The sequence below is a fragment of the Urocitellus parryii genome, chromosome 8 (assembly GCF_045843805.1).
Source record: "Urocitellus parryii isolate mUroPar1 chromosome 8, mUroPar1.hap1, whole genome shotgun sequence".
In the NCBI taxonomy this organism is placed as follows: domain Eukaryota; kingdom Metazoa; phylum Chordata; class Mammalia; order Rodentia; family Sciuridae; genus Urocitellus; species Urocitellus parryii.
Window position 1 is genome coordinate 39,714,996 of NC_135538.1, and position 14,154 is coordinate 39,729,149.

The following is a 14,154-nucleotide window of genomic DNA, read 5'->3' on the forward strand; positions in this document are numbered from 1 at the left end:
CGATTCGCCAGAATTTTATTGAGGATTTTTGCATCTAGGTTCATTAGAGATATTGGTCTGTAGTTTTCTTTCGTTGAAGTGTCTTTGTCTGGTTTCGGAATCAGGGTGATGTTAGCCTCGTAGAATGAATTTGGTAGTTCTCCCTCTTTTTCTATTTCCTGAAATAGCTTGAAAAGTATTGGTATTAGTTCCTCTTTAAAGGTTCTGTAAAACTCTGCTGTATACCAGTCCGGTCCTGGGCTTTTCTTAGATGGTAATCTTTTGATGGTTTCTTCTATTTCCTCAATTGATATTGGTCTGTTTAGGTTGTCTATATCCTCCTGACTCAATCTGGGCAGACTATATGACTTAAGAAATTTATCGATGCCTTCACTATCTTCTATTTTATTGGAGTATAAGGATTCAAAATAATTTCTGATTATCTTCTGTATTTCTGAAGTGTCTGTTGTGATATTGCCTCTTTCATCCCGTATGCTGGTAATTTGAGTTCTCTCTCTTCTTCTCTGTTTTGCCAAGGATTTTTTGAAGAGATGGTTTTCTAGCTGCAAATTCTTTTAACTTTTGTTTGTCGTGGAATGTTTTAATTTCATCTTCCATCCTGAAGCTTAATTTCGCGGGATACCCGATTCTTGGTTGGAATCCATTTTCTTTTAGCGTTTGAAATATGTTATACCAGGATCTTCTAGCTTTTAGAGTCTGTGTTGAGAGATCAGCTGTTATCCTGATTGGTTTACCCCTAAATGTAATCTGCTTCCTTTCCCTTGTAGCTTTTAAAATTCTCTCCTTATTCTGTATGTTGGACATCTTCATTATAATGTGTCTAGGTGTGGATCTCTTATGATTTTGCACATTCGGTGTCCTGTAGGCTTCTAGGATTTGGGATTCTGTCTCATTCTTCAAGTCTGGGAAGTTTTCTTGTATTATTTCACTGAATAGATTGCTTAATCCTTTGGTTTGGAGCTCTGTGCCTTCCTGTATCCCAATGACTCTTAAGTTTGGTCTTTTGATATTATCCCATAGCTCTTGAATGTTCTGCTCATGGTTTCTTAGTAGACTTGCTGAGCTATCTATGTTCTTTTCAAGTTGAAATACTCTGTCTTCATTGTCTGATGTTCTATCTTCTAAGTGATCCACTCTGCTGGTAGTATTCTCAATTGAGTTTTTAAGTTGGTTTATTGTTTCCTGCATTTCTAGTATTTCTATTTGTTTGTTTTTTATTACCTCTATCTCCCTGTGAAATTGATCTTTTACTTCTTGGATTTGTTTGTCAATGTGATCTTTCATTGTCTGATTTTGCTGTCTCATGTCTTCCTTGAGACTCCAGATCATCTGAAGCATGTATGTCCTGAGCTCTCTATCTGACATTCCATCTGTTGCAGCTATTACCTCTTCTAAAGTTGAGTTGACCTGCATTGCCTGTGGTCCTTTCTTTCCTTGTCGTTTCATACCGCTGGCGTTTCTTTCTGCTTGGTGAAATTGTTGTGTCTTTGATATTTTCCCTCTATTTATTTATATTGCTCTTGTATAGTTGAAAAATCACCCTTACAGGGCAGGTAGTGGCTGTGATCCTCCTCCAATTAGTGTGATCCGTCTACCATGCTGGCAGGCCCTAGGTCTGCTTTGCTGGTCGGTCAAAGGTCCACCTACCCAGCAGGCGCCAGGGGCACCTGTGTCACTCCGTAGGTTGCTGGGCCTAACCTCCCGATGGGTTGCAGGTTCGCCTCGCTTGCAGGCACTTGGGGAGGGGCCGGTTCCGCCCCTCAGCAGGCTTTGGGCCCGCTCTGCTGGTGTTCACAGTCCCCCTCCTACCTGCAGACACTGGGGGAGGGGACGGGCCTAGCCCTCAGCCGTCCGCCGGACCTGTCCTTGTGGGTCCGGTCTGCGTTCCCCGCCAGCGTGTGTAGCTGCTGTCACTTGGCTGGTTGCTGGGCCTGACCCGCCCGCCCGTGGCTTGCAGGTTCGCCTAGCTTGCAGCTCTTTTTCTTTGGGGTTGCTGTGACGGCTCCTCTGACCTTAAGGGTCCGCAGAAAGAGCGAGAGTGCAATATTTAATGACACAATTCTAAAATATAGGTTTCTTCCTTGAGCATCCTGGAAGAGATTGCATTGCCTGTGTCCCATAGGAATAATAATGCTCAAGTGCACTTGGCAGGTTCTTTATCTAATCAATAAGGGATGATGAGGTTAAGTGACTTCTATCAGAAGGCTTATGATTTATTCTTCTGTGTGTAACCTGCCTGTGAAGCCGGTCTTTGGAACCATTATGTAAGAAGTCCCTAATTTTGCTTTAGATCAGAGTCACATGGCCATTCAGTCAGGTCCCCTCTTCTTTTGAACTTGATTTGGATTGTCTAGCAATCAAAATAATTTGTATGGAATCAAAAGGAAAAAAATTTAAAAATAGGTAGGGAAAGGACTGACATGTACTCTGGCTATTCTGCTCTACTTCTAAAATGCTGGTTTCCAAGAATTGTAGCCCCTGTCAAATTACTCATTAGTATTTACCTCTCATTTTTTCTGCCATATCAATAACTAGCACTTGTCATCTTTAAAGTGCTTCTCAAACATTAAATAATCTCAGATTACATACTCTGTTCTTTGCATTTATCTTGACCAGCTGTCAGAGAAGGCCATTTATTCACCCTCAATTTTATTCCTCTTGGCTCTATGTGGCTTTTGCAGTAAATTTGAATGGAAAATGAAAGATACAATTTAATATGTTTTATAACAAAGGAGACATAAAATTTTCTTTAAGCATGATAACCTTCAGGTTACTTTCAAGTTGTTTATTGCTTTGCAGTTGTATAGTGAAGATGTTTTTATCAGTATTGAGTCTGAATTTTTAAGTGGAAATTTTGTGGACATGAATACAATTAAAAAAATATAATTTACTATTAAATTTATCATTTTCATCTACTTAAAAATTATACCATAATCATCTGGTCAGAATCATAAAAGGAATTCAAATTATATCCATTCTGTAAAAATATATATTTTGTATTTTTAAACTCTGAACTTGCATTAATTTCTGAATTTATAGTTTCCTACTTTTCTAATCAAAAAAGGAAGCAGTTAGAAATACATGTTTCTTTTTTATTGGTGCATTATTATTGTACACACTGATGGGACTTCTTGTTACATATTCATCATATACACAGTATAACCATACAATTTGGCCACTATCACTCCCTAGAATTTCTCCCCTCCAGCCCCACTTGCTACACCTTTGTCACTTTCCTCTACTGTCGTATTTCTTTTAAAATATTCAACCTTTAAGAATTTGACAAAGGTACAGCTAGTTTGTGTCAAATCTTAGGAAATTTATATTTTCAGTTTCAAGATACCTAGCAAGCGTGTTTGACATTGTCTGATGCCCAAATACACAACTCGCTGAAGTGAATCTCAAGTGCAGAAACCATTCTTCAGCCGTTCTCCACTTAGTATCAGTAGAAAGCCTTCCAGAGGCAATAAAAACTGGAGATTAGCAACATATCAATTTTCAGGCCGGCTACTCCTAAACACTCGTAATTCATTTACTCTCCTGCAAATCATTATTCTGAAGGTTAGATTCACTTGTAGCCCCACTTGGGTCTTAAATCTCATTTCAAAGCACTCTTATCATTCATCCATTTTCAGAAATATCATTAGGAGTGATGGGAATTTGGCACAAAAATCAATGAGAGGATATGATATGGGTTCCTATAACTTTTCCTTCTTTGAGCACCATGTCAAGTATAGTCTATAAAAATCTGTTTTTTAAGGGTAGTTCTCCATCTTGCTATCATTTCTACTCAAATGAGTTCATGAACTTGGGATGTGTTTTTCCACAATTTTTTCAGGAAAGCAAAATTTGTTGTCATTATTGTTAATTTCTACCTAAAATAATTTAAAAATCTTAATTGAATTCTTTTACTACTGTTGTTCTTCATTAGCTTATTAACTTTTAGAAAATATAAGCCTTGGTAGGCTACTTCTATCTAAAAAATACTGCATTAGTTATGTTTGGTTGTTATCACCTACAAATATGTACTCTTTTTTTAAAAAAAATGTTTGCTGATTGACCTTTATTTATTTATTTATATGTTGTGCTGAGACTTGAACCTAGTGCCCCACGCATGCCAGGCATGTGCGCTACTGCTGAGCCATAACCCTAGCCCACAAATATGTACTCTTGAATGCATTTAATTTTTCTTTTCTCTGGGACTCAGAGTGGTATGTCACTAATTTTTGAAAAAAGTAAGATAGTGACCTTTTATGGCAAAAGAAATGAAAAGAGTGAGACTATTAATTGGAGAACATAATTTGCAAATAGCATTGTTCCTCCTCCCAATATCAAATTGTATTATGAACTGAATTCATACTATATTCATACTATAAGCATCTGTGAATATCTTTGTTAAAATGGCTCAAACTTTATTTTTCTAGCTTATGTGTATAATGTTTATACTATAAAGGAATAACTTTTTTTGCATAGTTCATTTCTCTTAATTTTGCCAGTGGGGTAAAACAACCTCTAATTATATGAATAAATTAGCATGTTTTCCTCTTTACTTATATTCCAAGAAATAAATTAATTGATTGGAAAGGATACTGAGAGAATTTTAGAACTCCTTTTTGTTCCCCTATACCCATCTTGATCTAATATATGTGCTTATTCAATGGGAAAAGTGCTCACATTTACTTGAGGGTCAGTTCTTCTGCCTTCACTTCTGACTTTAATCCTGCCCTTCTTGACTTTCCTTATGACAGCAGTAGTAATCATAGCCAGAGCCATGATCACAGAAGTAGCACTGGAGGTGCTAATGGCAGTAATGAAGACAGTAATAATGATAATGATGTCATTTAGTGGTTCTTGTGTTGCTATTTGTCAAATAATTACCATGTACCAGGAGATATGCCAAATGGTTTGCATGACTTTTCTTTCCACCATCACAACCCTGCAAATTTAACCTTAAACCAGTTTCTTTTCCTAAATGGAAATTCTTCTTGCTCAGAAGGATAGTGTGATAGTGAAATTCTGTCCATTTAGATAATACAGGGAGTAGCCAGAAGTTAATTCCAATCTCCTCTCTACAATCATGTAAATTTTTGCTTCACCATTTCCACATGAAATACATATCCAAAAGAAGGAATTGTGAAGGCAGAGAAACAGAATAAGGTGCACTTTAATTCTACTGAGGCTCTCAAGGAATATAAAAAATTTCTTCCAGATTTACAAGACTAAAATTTTCTAATTATTATTTAACACACTTTAACTACAATTAAGCTTTAAGCTAAGGGAAATTTACTTGATGAAAATGTTAAAGAAAATTGAAAATTTAGATTTTCTGTAGAATCTAATGCATAAAAATATTATAATTTAAAGATAAATAGTGAAATTGAAAATATGTAATCTTGTGTATAGACTAATCAACATTTTATCCTTTTGATTTGGAATTATTATTACAGATAATGTGGTCTATACACAATATACATGAAAATATAATAAATGATGCTTTTGGCAAAAAAATAATACTTGATGAAAGCTTTTTTTCTCTTTAGGATTGAATGATTTACTTCACACCTGAGTAATTTGGAAATGAGAATGTTATGAAGGTTGCCTTAATTTTTTAGTCAGTCTTCAGTTTTCTTAAAAATGCCATGAAATGGTTATTTCAAGAAATCTCTGAATTACCTCTGGATTTAATTCTCTAGGGGTCAAGTGTGGTTAAGATAATCAGATATATCCACTGACCATTGAGGGAGACTTTCAAGCCATATATTGACAGCAATGTTATAAAGAAAAGTGAAAGACTAACAAAATTGTTATATTTCACTCTGTATATAGAAATGCTATAAGAGGAAAAGGTAAATAATTGAAGCAGAACTTTCAAGACTAAGGTTATAAAATATTATCTTTGTGAACATGTGCCTGTGCATTAGTGTGTGTGTAAGTAGGTTTCAAGCAAAGTTAAAGAAAAAACTCACAAGAAATACAAAGGAAGGAAAACTAAACATTAACTATTTATCTCAAGTAATCAGTGAATTGCACATGAAGCAAAATTTTTCTCTTATATTATTGCACATATTTTAAATACCAGTGATAATATTGATATGCTTAAAGAAGCAAGACTACTATAATTTTCCAAAACATTAATTTTAAAATTATATATATGTATACATAGTCTCAAAAAATATAAAAGAGAGTATGTTATTTGTATCAGCAATTCTCATTTAAGAATGTCTCCTGAAGGGAGGATTGTTGATGGGTTTGAGAAAATTTCTGTCATGTCATAAGCTAGGAAAGTTTATGACTAAATTATATAAAGTCGTAAAATGATATTCCATGCAGCCACTTAAGTGATATTTAAAGGGATACCTAATGATATGAAAGCTTGTTGATTTTATATTGTCTAGCGAAGAAAACAAAAAGGACAGTGTAATCGTGATTTGTCAAAAACAAATAAAACATTTATATATTCATATACACATATACACAAAACTAGGTGCAAATAAAAAATGTTAACAGAAGTTGTTTCTAGAAGAAGAAACTGGATATAATAAGATATTCCAAGACTATTATAATACTGGATATGATAAGATTTTCCAACATTATTCTCTTCTTTGCCCTGACAAAAAAAAAATTCAGAAAAATTTAATGACCTCAATAGAAAATTATTAGGAAGGATAGTAGAATCAAACAGGCATTATTATTACTGTGTGTATATATGTGAATGCATGATCAATGTGATTCTGCAACCTGTATATTCAGAAAAATGAGATATTATATCCCATCTGATTCAAATGTATGATATGTCAAGGTCATTGTACTGTCATGTGTAACTAATTAAAACAAATAAAAAAAGAAAATATACATCACAAAAAATGAAAATTATTATGCAGTTAAAACAGGATATCCATACAGAGTTCTTTCCACTTTACTTTATACTGATTTCAAATCTTCCTCAGAGAGTATGTTTTTACTGATTTTCAGAATTGACATATTGAACCTACATAAATAAAAATTATTTTAAAAGGCATCTTGTTCCAAAAGCCTATTGCTCTTGGAAATGGTAGGGGAAATGGTAACAGAGAAGTGAAAATGAGTGGAAGAAAATGAACAGGTTTCATGGCCTGGATGGGAGCATAGATGGAACTTGGGAGATGAGAAATGCTTATGAGTCAAAAAGGTTTCAGGGTGAGGGGTAAATGCAGAGGAAGAGACAATGAGGGAGTGGGCTGGGAGGTAGGGGACTGCTGCTGAGCAAATATGATCTACTATAGAAAATGATACAAACAAGTTACAAAATTCATAGTTTGTGTTTTTTTCATCAACATTAGATGTGAATTTCTAAATTATATTTTCCTTACTGATGTTTGACCAGGAAATGCATTTACAACCACAACTGTGATAGACAGCAAAAATGGATCTGTGCCCAAATCCCCTGGAAAAGTGCTGAAGAGGACAGTCACAGAAGACATAGTGACGACATTCAGCTCACCTGCAGCCTGGCTTCTGGTCATTGCTCTGATAATAACCTGGTCAGCTGTTGCCGTTGTTATGTTCGATTTAGTTGATTACAAGAACTTTTCAGGTAAGATCCAGGAGGTTTGACTTTTAAATTAAAAGAAAAAAATGTTCTCCCTAGTTGTGGCTTTGTTTCTCTGCATTCCATCCTGTATCCTGACAATGTGATTGAGGGTCACTGAAGTCAGTTTTCTTCTCTTTTCCTCCTGTTGTCTTCCTTTGTCTCTTCTGCTTTCAGGCCTGAATAAAGGCTGACTAATGCAGCTTTGTAAAGATAAGTATTAAAAAGCTTTAGTGGACATTGAGTTTTGGAACTGATACTTCATCAAGTACCAATAAAGACTAATTTGTAGATTTTACATTTGGTAATAAAAAAAAACTAAACCAAACAAAAAAGATTTTGGACAAGTGAAAAATATTTCTTTTGCTGGAGTCATCCAATCCCAAGTTTCATTTGTAGACATTCTCCTTCTTCACCCCCCCCCCCCAGCAAACCATTGTCTTTTGAGTTCCTGAAAATAAAGAATGTTAGAAGGATTTTCCTGGCATAGCTTGTAATGAGATACTACATCTTGAGCATCCATATGTTCTCATGAATTTGGAGTAAAATAGGAATAATACAAGTTAGATAGGGAAGATGTTCATTGTGGTCTGTTCAATCCCTGAGCACCTCATTCATCTTTTTGTTCCAGGACTTTTTCTCTTTCTTAATTTATATTTACCTAGTTCCACATTTGCTACCCCAAGTTGACTGTGAGTTCCTGGAGGAAAGGAATAGGTGTGGTGCTCAATAAGTATTTCACAAGTAGATGGATGAATTATACACATCCCTTTTATCACAAGCAAAAGAATTTCATGAGCCAACTGAGGTTCTTTCTCATATGTGTACTCTTCCTTCCCTTATTTTCCTTTTCCAGTAGGAGTAGACTCAGTAGAACCCAACTAAAAAAAGCTCTATATTCAGAGATCTGCTGGCTTCTCATTTTAAATTTCACTGATTCAGCAATTATTTATCAAGTTTTTACATAGTGTCAGGAAATGCCTGTGCCACAACTGTCAAAAGAAATACAACATAAATATCATGAATGTATACAACTGTATTAATTGAGTTTATGAGATGAAGGTATGACTTGGATGACTTCTCCCAGGTATACCATTCACAGTTGGACTATAGGTGGGCCTTGTCTAGCAAGCAAAGATAAGTCTCATAATGTCAACCAAAGCAGAAGGGCAATTTATCCAGGTACATGAATGTCTGCTTTAATCAGGCAATACTGTTTTGTGTTCTGCAATGTAGACTCTTAAAGAATTTACAATTGAAATGGCTATAATATAAAATTATGACTTTGATATTTTAAGTGAGAAATGCTTGGTAACAATGTGATACTTTAGTATATTCCATTTCCTTTGAGCCTGTACCAACTGAAGTGTTTTACCTTTCATTTCCTTTTTTAAAAAATTCATTTATTTAAATTTTAGAACCACATATGATTGTAAAATATAGGTTTTTTTCCTTTCTTACAATAGACATATATGAGTAGCATGTAAATGTCATCTTTGCAAGTTAATGATTTTATGAGAACACTACAGAAATTAGCACTGCAAGACATTTGTTTTTATTTTATAAAATGCAGTTACCTACAATTATAGTTTCAGACTACAGTATTAAAATATAAGACACATTTTCCATTGGACCACTATAATTAAGTGTAATGGATAATACCTAGGTTACTGGCATTTTATCTGACAGGGAAAAGAAGAGCTGTGTTATTGACACTTCATCTTGTCTTTCATAAGTGTTTATTAAGCACATCTTTTATGTAAGGCCTCCTTTTTCAGGTTCCCATATTTATTAATGACATAACTATCTATCCATTACCCATAAAAGGAACCTGAAATCACTTTTTAAATCTCCTTGGATGCTAAGCAGTCAACATGGTCAAAGACCATGTGCTTACATGGCTTGTAAATTTGGCTTTCTCCTCTCATTACCATATCACCATTACAACACTTCATGCATTCATTCTCTTTGGAGGGCACTCATGTCATTTCTTCTTAGATCCTTCATCTTCTCTGTATCCACCAAATTGCTCTAAAGACATCTTCATAAAACGCACATTTGATCAATTAAGATATTTTCTATTGCTTAAGTATAATGAACTCCTTGGCATGAAGTTCAAGTCCTTGGCTTAGCTCTTAATTTTTATTTTGTAAGTCAGCATATGTACCCTGTTTTTCAACCATGTTTCCTTCTGCTTTTCCCTGTTGGTCCCAGGAAAACAATCTCTCATTCCTTGCTAACTTTGCTCATACCATTTCTCCCACTCCAACTCCCAGGAGAGCAGAAAGAATAATAGTTAATAGCTAAGACTAGAAGTCTGATGCTTCATTTCCTTGGTATAAATTTATGCTTTAGTATTTGCTAGCTCTGTGATATTGGGGACATTATCCTCTCTGTGCCTCAGTTTGGTCTTCTATAAAGTAGGCTTTCAAATAGTACTTATGCAGTAGGATTGTTAAGAGGATTATATGATGGAATATATTTGAAATGCTTACAATAGAACCTGATTTATCATAAGTATTGTAATAGTGTGAATATTGATAATACTAGGAGTAGAGACTCATTCCTCAATATTCCTTCTGAGAATGTTTACTAATACTTCAAGACCCATCCTTCTTCTGTAAAGCATTCTGAGACTTCATAAGAAAAATGCACTGTACCTTATGGGCAACTGTATTAAGAGCAATTAACACACTGTATTCTAAACCTTTGTTGACTTGCCCTTCTCACTCAGAAACATAACCTTATCTAAGAAAGGACTGATTTTATCTCTGTATGAAAGTGCCAGTCAACATAGTAAGTTTTCTGAAATAAGAGTAAAATAATGCTAACATTTTGATTTTGAAACAGTTTCTTATATTTCACAAAGAAGCATATTTATATAATTTTATTTTATTTAATTCAGCAGCTTTTGACCAACCTTAAAAATTAACAAAGCAAATATAATGATACTGGAATGAATAAAATAAATGCTTATGAAGTGAGATTTTATTGGTCACATTTTATAGAACAATTTATATGCATACTAAATTACTTCAAAAAGTAAGTGGTTTAAAACAACAACAAATATTTATTATTTCATATGGTATCTATGGGTCAGTAATTTGAAAATGCATTGGGTGGTATTGCCCTAGGTTTTGTCTTGAGATTGCAGTGAAGCTATCAGTTGGGGCGGCAGTTAACTGAAAGATTAACATGAGTGGTGGGATATTTGCAGGACATCTTACTTGGCTGTTAAATCAATTCTGGTGTGTCCATGCACAAGCAGATGGCTTTACCCAAAGTGAGAGATATAAGAGAACAAAGCAGAAGCCAGAGTGCTCTTATGACCTAGACTTGGAAATCCCAGAACTTTATTTCTGCAAAATCCTTTGGGTGACACCAGCCAATTCTATTCAGTTTTGGAAGAAACTGCATAGGAGTGAGAACACCAGGAGACAAAGATCAATGGGAACAATTTTGGAATCTTGTTACCATATGTTTCATTCTCATAAAAAGTTATATTGCAAAAGAATACAACTTGATATGAATAATTATGGGCACCTGTATTAAGAGCAATTAACACACTGTATCCTAAACCTTTGTTGACTTTCCCATCTCACTCAGAAACATAAACTTATCTAAGGAAGGACTGTTTTTATCTCTGTATGAAAGTGCCAGTAAACATAGTAAATTTTCTGAAGTGCATTGGTAAGAGTGAATAATGCTAACATTTCAATTTTGAAACAATTTCTTATATTATACAAAGAAGAATATTTATATAATTGTATTTTGTTATACTCTGGTTGACAATAAGTATGTTAATTACAACAGATTCAGAAGAATATGATGTGTTAGAATGACTGGCATCATGAAGCCATATTTAGGATGATAAAAATTCAGGAATGGATTTGAAATGAAAAAAATCACAAAGCTTTAAATTTTAAAAGAAAAATATATAAATTCTTCAAATAAGAAATTCAAATACATTTAGCTCATTAAAATTTAAATAATCAATTTCTGAAGCCAAAAGTATATATATATATATTCAAAGATTCACTGGAATTATAATATAAAACCTTTACTTTATATTCATTTTATGTGGATGGGATACATTCTCTGATATGAAAATCTAATCCCATTTATTCATTTAGTAAGGTCTAAACTATCTTGTTTATATCAGCTCTTCCAGAAAAGGATATTTACTTCAATAACAGTTTCAACATGTAAATGGTACTGTAATTCTTTTTTTTTTGGCGGGGGGGGGGGTAGGGGTGAGAGACAGGGATTGAACTCAGGGGTCGGGTCGGCCACTGAGCCACAGTCCTATTTTGCATTTTATTTACAAGACCCTGTCATGTCTCACATAGTTACTTAGCACCTTGTTTTTGCTGAGGCTGGCTTTGAACTCAGATCCTGCTGCCTCCTCAGCCTCCGGAGCCGGCTGGGTTTACAGGCATGAGTCACCATGCCTGGCTCTTCTGTTTTTAATGTTAATTTTAGTGGATATGATTTAGAATATTACTGGGGATTAATATTGTCATCATGATGAGTTTTTGGGACACCTAATAGATTTTGAATGTAATTGCTAATGTTTTAAAAGGAAATCCAACAGGAGAAGGAAGCATGGCTGGAGGTGATCCTAAATACTAGAGAGTCAGAGCAGCAGTCACTGTGTCTTGATTTTCTCCTTGATGCTTTTATAAAAGTAGATAAATACTTTGAAGCCATTATAAAGTTGTTCATAGATAAATGAAAATTTATTTTTGTAAGCACATTCTGTTCTGGATTGAGAGAAATGAGTCTCCTTTGGGCAACCTTCACAATTCCTTATTTTCAGCATTTGATCTGATTTAGCCAAGTCTTATCTACTTGTGGAATGTGTAGAAGGGGCTTCTTTCAGAAGTCTTAGTTTCATTTTATACCTCTGTTACCTACAAGCTAACCTGACTAGCAATGTGTATTTCTGTGCCTTTGAAATGGGGATAGCACCTTGTTTCTGTATTGTGAAATGTGTGAATTTGATTCTTCTTAACAAATAAGACAAATTTTAGGGCACTAATTAAACAGACTGGAAAAGATATTTCACCTACCCTTCATTTCTTACCAAGTATAACAGTGAAACAATATTCAGATAGCACTCTTGTGCATTTGTCAGCGTTTGCTCAGAGCAGCAGAACCACTGTGAGTGATTAAATGATCTGTGTAAGGCTGTGGCAATGCCCTGGAGCTTAGTCAAAAGTCAGCAGGCTGGAAGTTGGGAAGAGGAAGGGAAGATAGACACAGAATAAGGAAGACTAAGGACAAACCATAACCCTCATTTGTTTCTCACCATCTCAAATTTTGATGATGTAGGTGAGTTGCAGGATAAATTGGTACCCTTCAGTATGGCATTGCAAATGCACCTGGCCAGGATTTGGCCCAAAGGATGGAAAGCATATCAGCAATAATGTGTATGGCTGCAAAAACACCTGCCCTAAACCAAGCTTCAGAGAATAAATAGCTTTATTGTTTCATTTCTGCCTCCAAAAGTTCACACACAATTATCTTTTGTCCAACAATTACCCTGAAAACTTGCATTTAAGGGAATTGTGGGACATGTAGTGTATGTATACTGATTTAACAGCATACATGGGCTCCCCTTTGGACAACTATATAATTTAATATTCAAAATAGGATGCTTATGAGAATGAAATGGAGAGCTGTTAGGATTTACCATGCACCACAGATCAGATGTATGATCACCCTAACATTATCCACACTGCCTTTGCTTTTCTCCAGGAAAATGATTGCTTTCAGAAATCAATGGGGACAGAGCAAGTTACTTTCTTAATAACTGAGGTTAAGGGTTCTTAAGGATTGCCAGAGTCTGGTCTTCACTCCTCTGTGGACTAAGCCAGCTTCATTCCAGGAAGCAGCAAGGTTCATTGATAATTTATAATTTTAAAGACTAGGATTTGTGAGATTTGGCTGAAATTTCTTACAAATCTCTTCTGCTTTGTTTACAAAGGGACATGTTTCTCTGTAAACAATAAGTACAAACAAATAAGACTTCTAAAATAATTACTAAAAACAATGACATTGGAGGATGTTAATGATTTTCCTCTAGGCCAGAATGTACAGGAATACATTTTAATAACTATTAGCCTTTCTTGTTTCAGAGTGAGGGCCATAATTTACTAGCACCCTCATTCATAATAAGGAAAAGTCACAATATGGTTGTAAGAGGGTGTCTCAATGCAAGTTTGGTAACTTTTGCAAGCATTCCACAAAACATACTTATTTTAAAAACAGTTTTGACATTATTAGAATAAAATAAATCTATATAGAACATACATACCTGTCACAAAGGACGCACTCATTAAATCTAACTTGAATTTGAATCCTATTAAGAGGAAGTAAGATCAGTAATCTGAGAAGAAAGATGGCAAGGACATGATGGTAGGAAGCATCAATTTCTTATGAAAGTCTTGCAGACATCTCCTGATGTGCCTTTTAAATAGATTTTCTAATGAGGTATGCCATTTATCTACTGCTCTTGGAAATTAATTTCCCTGATTTTTTTTCTTTTCTTGGCACTTTTCCCAGTTAAGCAGGTGCACTGTTTG

General features: G+C 34.7%; 1 protein-coding gene across 8 annotated transcripts in view; it reads left to right on the top strand.

Annotated features, from left to right (window-relative positions):
• The window catches only part of Trdn (triadin), a 367,236-nt gene that overhangs the window by 50,582 nt on the left and 302,500 nt on the right, over window positions 1-14,154 (top strand). For all 8 annotated transcript variants that reach the window (XM_077801927.1, XM_077801929.1, XM_077801930.1 and 5 more), the window contains exon 2: window positions 7,364-7,573. In XM_077801927.1, the coding sequence (XP_077658053.1) occupies window positions 7,364-7,573 (210 nt within the window). The remainder of the gene's footprint in view (window positions 1-7,363; window positions 7,574-14,154) is intronic.